The sequence below is a fragment of the Limulus polyphemus genome, unplaced genomic scaffold, assembly GCF_000517525.1.
Source record: "Limulus polyphemus unplaced genomic scaffold, Limulus_polyphemus-2.1.2 Scaffold248, whole genome shotgun sequence".
NCBI lineage: Eukaryota > Metazoa > Arthropoda > Merostomata > Xiphosura > Limulidae > Limulus > Limulus polyphemus.
This window is the reverse complement of record NW_013665858.1, coordinates 697,649-711,130: the sequence shown is the minus strand read 5'-3', so window position 1 is coordinate 711,130 and position 13,482 is coordinate 697,649. Positions and strand designations below refer to the sequence as shown.

Below are 13,482 nucleotides of genomic sequence, written 5' to 3'. Positions count from 1 at the left end.
TGGTAAGTGTTGTATCGTTTAGTAGGTATGTATTTGAATCTTATTAATGTTGGTGAACACAACAGGTCTAGTATATCGCTGGTAAGTGTTGTATCGTTTAGTAGGTATGTATTTGAATCTTATTAATGTTGGTGAACACAACAGGTCTAGTATATCGCTGGTAAGTGTTGTATCGTTTAGTAGGTATGTATTTGAATCTTATTAATGTTGGTGAACACAACAGGTCTAGTATATCGCTGGTAAGTGTTGTATCGTTTAGTAGGTATGTATTTGAATCTTATTAATGTTGGTGAACACAACAGGCTTAGTATATCACTGGTAAGTGTTGTATCGTTTAGTAGGTATGTATTTGAATCTTACTAATGTTGGTGAACACAACAGGTCTAGTATATCACTGGTATGTGTTGTATCGTTTAGTAGGTATGTATTTGAATCTTATTAATGTTGGTGAACACAACAGGTCTAGTATATCACTGAATTGATATGTGTCACTGGTATGTTTTGGTGTTGTATCGTTTAGTAGGTAACTATCTGAATCTCAATAATATTGGTGAACATATACTCAAATCTAGTATATCACTGGGTTGATATGTGTCATTGGTATGTTTTGGTGTTGTTTAGTAGGTAACTATCTGAATCTCATTAATATTGGTGAACATATACTCAGGTCTAGTATATCACTGATATGTGTTGGTGTTGTATCGTTTAGTAGGTAGTTATCTCAATCGTCCAGAAATGATAGTAAATGTATTCTATTGGCATTCGTGATTATGGAACCGAAAACTGTGTTTTTGCTATTGAAGTCGCTTATAATAACATATTTGTTGTTGTGGAAGATGATAAACAAACTCAGAATTTCTACACAACTATTCAAACATGCCAACTATATCAGACAGATTCCTCGATAACTCGCTTCAATATTGTAAGAAATATTAATAAAAATGAACTGATGAGCAAACTAGAGAGTTACATAATACGTGATGAATCAAGCTGGAAACGCTGTGCCACTGGGGGCCCCATCTATAATGTACCGTGAGCATTAACGATCGTTTCAACTATAGAAAAGGACTAATAAGTTATCAGAGACTGGAAACTCTGTACTTATCTACAGGCGACAATGTAATCTTCTCTTTAATTTTGACCTTTAAGCTGATAATTCTGATGGGTAAAAAAACAGAACTTTGATTTCGTTTTTGTTTCAAAGATAGTGAAAACTTCCTTGTGATCAAAACAGGGGAGTCTAATTTCTCAATCGACAAAACAATGAAACAAACAAGAAACATTTCTATTTCCCTACTGTTAGAGTTAGTGGGCTCGAATCCCCGTCACCGAACATGCTCGCCCTTTCAGCCGTGAGGGCGTTATAAGTTACGGTCAATCCCACTATTTATTGATAAAAGAGTAGCCCAAGAGTTGGCGGTGGATGGTGTTGACTAGCTGCCTTCCCTCTAGTCTATTACAACTAAATTAGGGACGGCTAACGCAGTCTAGTCCTCGTGTAGCATTGCGTGAAATTCAAAATATATGAAAGCAATATTTCTACAGAATACACAGTTTCATCTATTGGACCATTTGATGTCATTTCTTTACTCTTTGAATGAGTCGTCGTTTTCACTCATGATGTCTCCCATAGTTCTTCGCTGGTCCAGCGATAAGCCTTAGTACGTACTTATAACACTAAAATACGATGTTTAATCTCCAGGTGGGCACAGCACAGTTATATCATAGTGTAACTTTGTGTTAAAATAAACGAACAAATGTTTATCACTTTCACTACACAAGAATCAGCTGGACATTCATTAGAAATTGGGGACAGCTTCGACATAAGCTCTAACACAGTTACATTAACGAAAATAATATCAGCAAGTACAAACGGAAATTCTAACAGTTATGGTTTGGTTTGTTTAAAATTTCGCTCAAATCTACTCGAGGACTATAATATTTTCTTATTCTTTCTACAGAGCGCAGCTAGTCCTCGTGCATGTCATGGCCAGTTTGTATAACAAGTAAGTGCGGTGTATTTATTAAGGTTTCTTTAGCTGTTGTTCTAATTCTTATATGTATTGTTCAATTCTTTTTCCTGCTTATATTAATTAGTCAATATCACTGTAATATATGAATATTTGTTTGCTGATGATTTCCAGCTTATGGAAATATTCGAGGACTACATAGGTGGAGGAAGCTCTTTGAATTTGAGGAACACATTGTGCATTTTTACTGATTTGTCAAAAAGAAATACCAACTTAAAAAGAGCTAGTAAGAATACTAGCAACTATAACCCGTCTCCGATTTTTAGGTTCTTCATGCTGTTTTATTGAGTGTATTATATTTTTAATGTTATAATTTATTAGGTTTTTTTTAAGCCGGACACTTTATTACTTTACACTGTGAGTTCGAAAGTTAGAATATTTACCTAAATGAAATACACTCTCTACAAAATCATGTTTACTATACGAGATGTCCAGTTGTTGTTGTTTTTTCTTTTTCCATCATTAACAGACTAAACCAACTAAGTCATCATATAGGTGAGGCATTCAATTTTTTGTTTCTTTTATTATACTGAAAATATAAAGATGTAATAGATGGCGCTAAATACACTAACTACATATTCACTTCCTGATACTCAAGAAGTGTGAAGTTGCAGACGTTGATACATCGTTTACTCACTTTATTGGATTGTGATCTTAAGTTTATAGAACGTGACCATGAGATGCTTATAAGCATAACTTAGAATGTTACAATATATCCCTTAGAAAATACACGTGTTTGTTTAAATTACCTTTGTGATCTGAGCTCAGTACAAGCTCTGATGTCCTATCGGACTTTGTAGCCATGTTTATTAACAATAACATTATGGTATTGTCTAGAACGTGCGTGGCAAGTATATTTTGAGCTCTATTTTATAATGGACAGTGTTTCCTAATACTAATAGTAGCACCGAGCGTACTTTGTTCTATGTCTATGAAATAAGTCCCATCTGTTTATAACTTGCATGCAAGATTTGAATTTCTACTAACCGTTAGACAGAGGTTTCTGTGCTTTGTTCACCGAGGGGAATCGAATCCCGGATTTTATTGTTATAAAATGAAAATTTGAAAATTTAAGATCATTTTCCAAATGAATGAACTAAAGTGAGAGTAAAAGTCGTTGTCTAATATTTTTTATTAATTATTTTTTTATGTCACCGACTTATTTCCAGTCTTAAATCTTAGCCATTTCATAGTGAAATTAAAATACAGGCTCCATCGCTTTCAAGCTTTATAGCAAACACATGAACAGAAAGAATCCTTGCTTGGGTTAATATAATATTGTGATACTGAAATTCCAAGGGTTAGTTTTAAAAGGATGAAATATAAACTGTAAAACAATATTTTATAGACATTCACGTATTGAATTTTTCTAAAGGCGCTTAACCATAAATTTCTATCCAACTGATATTGATTAAATTGAAAATGGTGAAAAAATGTCAATATTACTCAAGTGTACATGATTAAAAGATTCATAACATTACTTTAGTGTTGACAGAACAGGTGTCATATTAATATTTTTACGTTAAAAATTTACGCTATACCTTTGAACGCTTCAGTGTTGCATCTAAAGACTTTAAATATATTGAGAGAACATCAGAAAAAAAATTGCAGAAAATCTTATGAATGGAAACGTTAACATTCCTGATTTTATATTGTTTCACTTAACGAACTATGGTATAAACCAAAAAAAACGTCACCGATAATCCCCATTTCAACGTTTAAACCTCCACAAAAGATTGAAAATTTAGTATTCTTTTGACTTAATAATTAATCTAACTGTCTGTCTGTCTACCTCAGGACACACACTAAAAGAACAAAACGTGGTCCACCTTCGAAACCAAGGTAGAAGTCGCTCAACAAGTAATTTTTTTTATAGATAACAGAAAACTTTGTAGATTAAGGATAAAATTCAAGTTACCTGGTTAATGTACCTACTTTCTACATCATTTATTCATCTATTATTTACTTTAAGATATAGTATTAGCTTGTTCAGATAAACTAATTTACCATGGTGGTTTGAATTTTGTTTACCAGTTACCTTTATAAAGCAGTTGGGAAATTTAGGTAAGACGGTCCCCTGCGTTAAAACGGCCACCCAAGCAGATCACCATTTATGACACGCTCTATCTAAAGAGAATTATATGAAACTGTTGTTCACGTGACCCCGTGCCTAAACATAGTGGTGGAGAGCGCGAGTGTGGATATTCAAAGCGGACTTCAGTTTTTTTTTGTTTTTTTTTTCTGAAAACTTTCATCTAAGACAAGCACTTTTATTTTTTATGGTTACGAAGTAGATATTTCAGGGAATTTCACTTTGTTGATGTCAAAGAATGAGGAATTATAGACAGCTAAATATGCAGTAAAAGCAAAATAGTTCGAGTCCACTTTTTTATAACGCGTAATTGCTTTACGATAAGTGGCTTAAAGTAAGACGCCCCCATACACATTAGTACTCACGATATTTTGCGCCATTGGTCTAGATAATGGCCAACTTGTGCATGACGCGTAGCATTCCCGATCTCTACCAACAGCATTTAAATGGGGATTTAAATGTAGTTGCCAAATGCAACATTTATCTTAAATTGTTATAAGTTAAATGGGGGCATTTTCTCCTACAATGGAGGCCCGTTTTATCCAACTTTAGGGAGAAAACTACCCACAGTCGCAAAAAAAGTGATTTTTTTAATACCTGAAAATGGTCTATGTCTAATCTTTTTTTAAAACTGGAAATGATATTCATTAGAGAAAAAAAAATGGGTTCCTTTTAAACCCTTTTGCTTTTTTCATGATATTTATCTAATTGAAAACAAAAACGCATTCAGGGTTAAGATGGCCCTCTTACTCCATTTTTCACTAACAATTCTCTCAACAGATAAAGATTTGAGTCTTGCAGTAACATAGCTGAAAATAGATTGAGTAAACTGGAAAATAGTCTTCACAACTGAGCCTACTGCTACAGAATGAATGGTATACAGATAAATATTTGAGTCTTGCAGTAACATAGTTGAAAATAGATTGAGTAAACTGGAAAATAGTCTTCACAACTGAGCCTACTGCTACAGAATGAATGGTATACAGATAAATATTTGAGTCTTGCAGTAACATAGTTGAAAAAGATAGAGTAAACTGGAAAATAGTCTTCACAACTGAGCCTACTGCTACAGAATGAATGGTATACAGATAAATATTTGAGTCTTGCAGTAACATAGTTGAAAAAAGATAAGTAAACTGGAAAATAGTCTTCACAACTGAGCCTACTGCTACAGAATGAATGGTATACAGATAAATATTTGAGTCTTGCAGTAACATAGTTGAAAAAAAGATAGAGTAAACTGGAAAATAGTCTTCACAACTGAGCCTACTGCTACAGAATGAATGGTATTTGTTTATGTAAAACATTCGATTGTACCTGCTATTCTATCATTAATTGTTAAAACGTTTAAAAACAATTCCAAATGTTTGTATTGGTAAATGGCTGCTCGTTTTTACAGGCAAAAAGTCATCAAATACAAAGAAATTGCCCTATTTGTAGCCTGTATAAACGAACATTTTATTATTAAAATCGTTACCGTGCACAAGGTGTTATAATTCCTCTTAAAAACCGAAAATTGGTTCAGAATTTTCATACTGAATGGCATATAGTGCTCACGTGAGCTAAACGGCCAGGTCAGATATGCAGTCTTCCATGATATTGAACTACTGATCCAAGATAATGCAGTTAATCAACAGCAGCGGCAGCAGCCAATTGAATAGTTGGATGACTGTTACTCCTATACCGCAATCATGGCTCCAAAGTGAGAAGTGCGATTTTTTTTAAAGCTAAGGACTCGAGTCATGGAACCATCGTTCCACAAGCCGACACGGGGACAGCTAGACCATGCTTTTTATACTTTATATTCATAAAGGTCATATTAGGTACTTTGATAAGGGTTTTCCACACTGAATCTAACGAGACATGGTTTGTAGAGGTTTCCACAATGAAAAATACAATAAATGATTTTTTATAAAACTTTGATATTTCGTAAAACGTCCCAGTTTTCTCTGGTTCCTGGGGGTAAAAAAAAGACTGGTAGCAAAAGGGTTAGTGTTATGTATAACTTCGAAAAACAAGAATAGGGAAAATACTGAATAAGATACTATAAGACAGTTGTTTTCATGATATTAAACATCACTCATCACAATGTGCTCTTAGGGATGTGAGTTATATTTAGAACATTAGGAAGTTACTATAAAACAATGCTTCTGCTATTGGTCACTAGGAAACACATGACAACCTAGTTCGTGTTGGTTTGTATATCTATACATCCAAGTTTATATCGACGTATAACCTCAAATTAGCTTCTTTCTGCAGACCGGTGGAGTTTCAACCAATTACAGGACGGAACAGAAAAGTTGGTCTTTTATGGGAGAGATTGAAACGTGAAACTGGCCAGCGTAATCTCGTTATCGCCTATACGCACGTTTCACAGGTTCGAAATATTAGAGGTGCTACGTTTTGGTAGAAGGAAATACATACAATGCATTTATAGGTATACTACAGTATATAATATTTTTATGTCGTCAACCTTGGATTTCTTTTAATTCTAGTTAGTGCGAACATTCAATGTTTTCTTTGGCTGAAAAAAAAAGCATAAACCTCAATAAAAGAACATGCTTGATTGTTATGTTAATCGATCGCGTCAGAACGTCATCTAGGTGTCAAAAATTGGGTTGTGCAAAGACGAGAAGACAATCAGGTAAGATGGGTGCTTTAATAGATAGTTAGCGCTGGCTGAATAGATAGATAGCCTTCGCTGTGGTATTTGACTGTAGCTTATGATAATATGTTCATTGAAACTCTAATACAAAATCTATGTGGTCCTATCGGACTTGAATGCATTTTTCTTGCTGTTTTTCCTGAAACAGACATTTGTCATTAACTTAAACCAAGAATTTTATAAATAAACCCAAAATTACAAAAAAAAGACGGGTTAAATCTTCCGCAATGGAAAGTATGTTTTTCTCAATTGGATATATTAATGAAAATGTCAAAGATAACAGACTGTTTGTGATTAACTTGCTCAGTCTGTGAAGGTTCATGGTTTGTGTCCCGTTGCTGCCGTGGATGCAGTATAAACTGGCGATCACATCTCATTATTGGGTCAAATATGAGTAACTGGTATTTATCTGATAAAATCAGTTATACCATTATTGGGTCAATATGAGTACCTGGTATTTATCTGATAAAATCAGTTATATCATTATTGAGTCAAATATGAGTACCTGGTATTTATCTGATGAAATCAGTTATACCATTATTGGGTCTAATATGAGTACCTGGTATTTATCTGATAAAATCAGTTATACCATTATTGAGTCTAATATGAGTACCTGGTATTTATCTGATAAAATCAGTTATATCATTATTGGGTCTAATATGAGTACCTGGTATTTATCTGATAAAATCAGTTATACCATTATTGGGTCTAATATGAGTACCTGGTATTTATCTGATAAAATCAGTTATATCATTATTGAGTCAAATATGAGTACCTGGTATTTATCTGATAAAATCAGTTATACAATTAATTTTGTTTATCATTTCGCCAAGCTTCGTTTTTGTTTAAGCACCCATGATAAAAAATGACCGTACATGTTGCAACGATATTTCGGGATTTATTCATACAATGCATTTATTTTTAGAAATTATAAATGTGCATGTGTTCGTATAGTAATAATGTATTTATATATAGATATGTTAAAAATGTTAAATTCTCTAACAGTTCCATTCGTAATAAAATAGGTGAATTGTGCAATGTACAGGGAAGTATATGTTGTCTGAGTAACACTCTACCGAAGTGCTCTTCTCTGAAACGCCGCTGTGTGGTAATCCTCTTGTGTTTACTTTATATTGTTTAGAAACGAACTGCAACTGTTCGAAGAGGTGTTAATGTTGCTAAGTAGCTCACGTTTACTTTAGGAATACATAGAACATTCTAGGGCTTCCTTTGCTATTCATTTTGATCGGAAGAACGACTTGGAAACTTACTGTTTCTAGAATACACAAGAAATATGACGTAAACGAAAGAGAAATCAGCACGTGAAATTTAACAACTTACTAACGTAGTTTACAAAATGATGGACTATTACGACCAATTTCTAAAATCACTGTCACCGGGTCGTTGTTTTCAAACTGCTAACTTGACTGTTTATCGTTCTATTAATTATTAATCAATTAACGGGAACAGCTCAGCCATACCTTTTCATTTAGACCAGGGATTATTTCACAGTATAATTATTTGATAATTTAGTATTTTAGACCGGAATAAACATGTTTCTAGATCAGTAATCGGAGTGATAATTTGCAATCAGTAATAATGCAATATGATTTTAACCTGCAGATCCATGTTAAGTTTATTAATGCACAGAAGTGAATGTTAGTTCATCTTATTAATACTCTGGAGCATTAATCCACAGATTCATCTTATTAACCCCCTGGAGTATTAACCTACAGATTCACATTATTAACACCTGCAGCATTAATCCACAGGTTCCTCTTATTAACACCCTGGAGCAATAATCCACAGATTCGTCTTATCAACAACCTGGAGCATTAACTCACAGATTCATCTTATTATTATACTGGAGCATTAACCCACAGATTTATCTTAACAATACTCTGGAGCATTAACTCACAGATTCATCTTATTACTATACTGGAGCATTAACCCACAGATTTATCTTAATAATACCCTGGAGCATTAACTCACAGATTAATCATATTAATACAATGGGGCATTAACCCACAGGTTCATCTTAATACGCTAGAGCATTAACTCACATATTCATCTTATTACTACACTGAAGCATTAACCCAAAGATTCATATTATTAATACAAAAAATTATTACACCAAAGAATAACCTTAGAAAAAACAAAAGCTACTAACTAGTCCATCTTAACTAACGCAGATTAAACCAGATGTATCTTACCAACACAAAAAGCTATGAAACATAACAAGAGGAAAATGTTTAGGCAACCATGAATCGTTGCTTTTTGAAGTTTCGTAAACTTGTTTGTTCTATAAGATATTTTAAGTACTAATGTGTTAGCTGGATTATTATAATAGGGTTATTAAAAGTCACAATATTTGCGGTATAGAATTCTAATTAATTCGTCTGTTCAAAGCATCGTGAAGTCTGCTTGATAGCAAATGCATTATATAAACTTAATAGCTCGTCAGAAAACAATACATGATTTGCACCTTATTATCAAATATTATACACAAAACGAATATACTCTAATCTTTTTTTACTAATAACCCATGGTTTGTGTTTTTTTCAGTGATGCATCAATGGCTATCACGAGAAAGAGGCCAATGAATAAATACCACTCGCCAAATTCTGTCGTGACGGCTTCTAGAAAAGAAAATTTCAGATGTAAAGACTGCCAAAAATCGTTTTTATATAGATCAAATCTTCTGTGTCACAGAAAACTTCACGTTATAAGACGTATCAACAGTGGTCATCAATTGAGTGATTCCTTCCGACATAAAAAAAACAGTGATTCTGACAACCAAGAAATAACATCTTCAAACTTTACTAAAAGGACTGTATGGCGCAGTTTCTCTTACTCAAATCCAGACACACAAAAAACGACTAATTCAATACTTTTTAATAACGCTTTAAACGAAGAAAGAACAAGGTTATTCCATTCAAACGAACCTAAAATGTTATCCTTTCACCTCAATGAAATTGGTAAGTGTTTCGAAAGGGATAAAGTTCTTAATGATCTTAAACCACAAGAACCAAATAATGACACTGGTGTGGTTTCTTCTTTCTCTTACACCTCTGCAAACGCTAAATGTTTACAGGTTACAGAATTATTTAGGAACCCCACAGTTCAACACCAAAAAACACCAGGTGCGTCGAAATATGATGTATTCTCTTTAAGTGATATCAGATCCTTTACTAACTCCAAACTCCAAAAACCGACTTTTAAAACTGGAACAACAAGTATGGCAAACTACGACAGTTCTTCACTTTATTCTGGAGACATTGATCGTTCGAAAAGTGGTACATTTTCTAAAACCCCAGAATCCCAGGTAAAACCAAGGTGTTCAAAGACATCTTACATTCAAACACCTTCTTTTCCTCGGATTTCTGAAGATATCGTGACTTTCGGGAATAAAAAAACACTTTGCGAATCTGTTATTCAAGAGCTCGAAGAAACAGGTTATAAAACCGTTTTCCATCGTACATTGCGCAGTAACTGGTCGAAACTGGTAACAAACAAGATTTCTACTCTTGTATTCTCCAAGACATTGAAAGGTCACCAATGTTCCTTATCATGTTTACATCGTCAGTCGTAAAGTTTCTAAAAATCTGTAAAATCTTTCTTGTTAGTTACTTTTTTAGGTTTAATTTTCATCTCTTTATAATTAACAGAAATCAAAACCAACAGTCTCTTGAAAATGGTTTTATACAATAATAACACCACAACTCTCTGAAGACTTTATATTTAGTCTCAATTTATTAAGTGTCCATAATAATTTTTCTCCAACTTAGAATTCAAGGTTTTACGCAGTGTAAATAAAAATAAGATTATTGGAATAGTAAGATACTAAAATATAAATAACTAGCTCAACCAGATTGTTTATTTCACAATATCCCAAGATGAATATTTATGAATCTTCCACTGTTGGCGGGTGTGGCTTTACCACATAACACTACCTGAAGATACTGTGTTTATATATATAGACTTAACAACATTTTTGAAACAATGTATTCTGTAGATATGAAGGCGTTAAATTGATTTTTTACTAATGACTTGAGGGTTCATGGATCACGTCCCGTTGCTGCAAAATCGCACTCCACACATTTGAGCCGACGGTGTGTTATAAGAATGATGGTCAAATCCCACTATTTGATTTAGCAGCTAGGAGTTTGGCTACATGTGATACCGAATAGATAAATACCTTCCCTCTAGCCTATAATTAGGGAGAGTTAGCGCGGATAACCCTTGTGAAGCTTTGCGCAAATATCCGAAACAAAGAAAACAAAAATATCTGTAACTTTATTAAATATTGTAACATTAGGTGTGAAATAATACAAGATGAATAACTTGAACAAGTACGATTAAATTGTTTATTTTATACATTATTTTTTCTTTCGATTTTATATGCGGTCTGACCAACTGTGCAAATATTGTTTATTGTTATGTAAATTCTGTCATCTGTATTAATAAATAGCTTACATTGTACTTCACCCATATATATATATATTTAAAGTTAAAGTTCAAGAGGCATCTCCATAATTACAGAATTGAGGAAAAACAAGACAATTGTACGTTTCACAAATACATTATTTATTACAACCATGGTTTCACCATGGCGCCTTTACTGGCGAAACCATGGTAGTAATAAATGATGTACTTGTGAAACGTACAATAGTCTTGGTTTTCCACGATTCTGTAATTAATTCCTTTATTACTCACTAGATGGTGCGTAATCAGAGTGAAGACAGTTATCATAAAGTTATCGCACAAATATACATAGAATGGAAATGTACCATTTAAGTAAGCAATATATAAATTTGTATCCTGATATTATGATACGAAATCTTCGACAAGTAACGACGGTTTCAAGTATCAAGGAATTAATTGTCAAATATCATTTTATCTGTAAACAAAACAAAACAAAAAATGATAAGTTAAAACATAGTTAAGGTGTTTATGGATTGCAAGAATACAAATACAATTTTTTAAAAAATGCTTGCTCTTTTATATAATTATTAATTATCTTGTTTGGCTAACAGAGTAAAAATATGAAACAAGCCAATCACAAGGTTCAGCTTAGTTGAATTTTAATCTTTCGCTTTAATTATGTATAACGTCATAACTAATAATGTTAACTTAATACGCCAATGCCTTAAAAATATCACCTGAAGGAATAACTTGCAATCCATAGCTCATAGACAACATATTGTAGGTTTGTCTCATATCAATAAATATGACTTTCAATATCAAAATCCTTAATAAACTAATCGAAACCAAGTCTCTTTATTGGATATAACCCACTTTGCTTGCAAGCAGGCTATAAGTAGCAAAATTATCTGAATATATTACTTCCTACCTGCACTCGAAAATTGAACGAGCAGAAATACTTGCCAAATGCTCTTATCCAATGTGACAATAATACAGGGCGTCCGAAAAGTGAGGAACCATAGGATATTACTTCTTACCTGCACTCGAAAATTGAACAAGCAGAAATACTTTCCAAATGCTCTTATCCAATGTGACAATAATACAGGATGTCCGAAAAGTGAGGAACCATAGGATATTACTTCTTACCTGCACTCGAAAATTGAACGAGCAGAAGTACTTGCCAAATGCTCTTATCCAATGTGACAATAATACAGGATGTCCGAAAAGTGAGGAACCATAGGATATTACTTCTTACCTGCACTCGAAAATTGAACGAGCAGAAATACTTACCAAATGCATTTATCCAATGTGACAATAATACAGGGTGTTCGAAAAGGGAAGAACCATAAGTGATTTGCAGCTTTACTTAATTTCAGATACGTGACTGACTATGGTGCTGTCAAAGTATGAGAAGATCGAGTTAATCCTACCGTTAATCCAAACTCGTTTCGAATTATAAGGACAACATGTGGAACACATTCTGTAAAATTCGTCGAAGTGCCTATGGTTCCAGACTTTTCGGACACCCAGTACTAATGAAATTCGACTTGGATGAAAAGCGATCTATTTAATTATTTTACACCTTAAATTACAGAGTTAGTACGTCTTGCATTATACGTATTATTGGAAAAAACCCATTTTGTAATAAATTTGTAGATGGTATTTTAAAAACTGTGTATTGGACAACAATGGTTTTGTCTCAAATTTTGGAAACCTTGTGTTGTATAGGTTATACAGTCTTGGCCAAAAGGTTTGCATGTTTTGTATATAATTGATCATTATTATTATACAATATACTTAGCACTGTCAAACTGAGAAATGCATGTTATATTAAACACTAACATATGTAATATATATAATGAGACAGGTTCTATGGACATCATGAACGATTTATTAAACATCAAACAATTTTATCAGACACCTGTAGAAAGATGTGTAATTCAGCATGTCACCTATCACAACAAAACCTTATCAAAACATATATAATGACAAAATATAACATCAAATTATTATAAATAGCGTCTGTAGCCTTATATCAGTTCGTATTAAACATTCAGTACTTGATTGGTCTTCCTCATACTCTAATAACCTCCGCAAGGTGACGTAACATGCTGCCGATGAGATTATTGATGTAATACACCGTGAATTCACCCCAACTGGTCACTAGAAGGCGCTGCAACTCAACTAATCTAGTTGATTTAAGGTCATGATTATCAATTTTCTGGCTCAGTTCCGCCCAACAGTTCTTAATGGGTTTAAAATCTGGAGAC

General features: G+C 33.3%; 1 protein-coding gene across 1 annotated transcript; it reads left to right on the top strand.

Moving 5' to 3' along the window:
• The first annotated feature begins 6,557 nt into the window (after positions 1-6,557).
• On the top strand, positions 6,558-11,287 carry LOC111085131. Its single transcript, XM_022382427.1, has 2 exons — positions 6,558-6,766; positions 9,353-11,287. Exon 2 carries the CDS (start codon positions 9,363-9,365, stop codon positions 10,377-10,379), a length of 1,017 nt encoding a protein of 338 aa, XP_022238135.1. The 5' UTR covers positions 6,558-6,766; positions 9,353-9,362; the 3' UTR covers positions 10,380-11,287.
• The last annotated feature ends 2,195 nt before the right edge of the window (positions 11,288-13,482 follow it).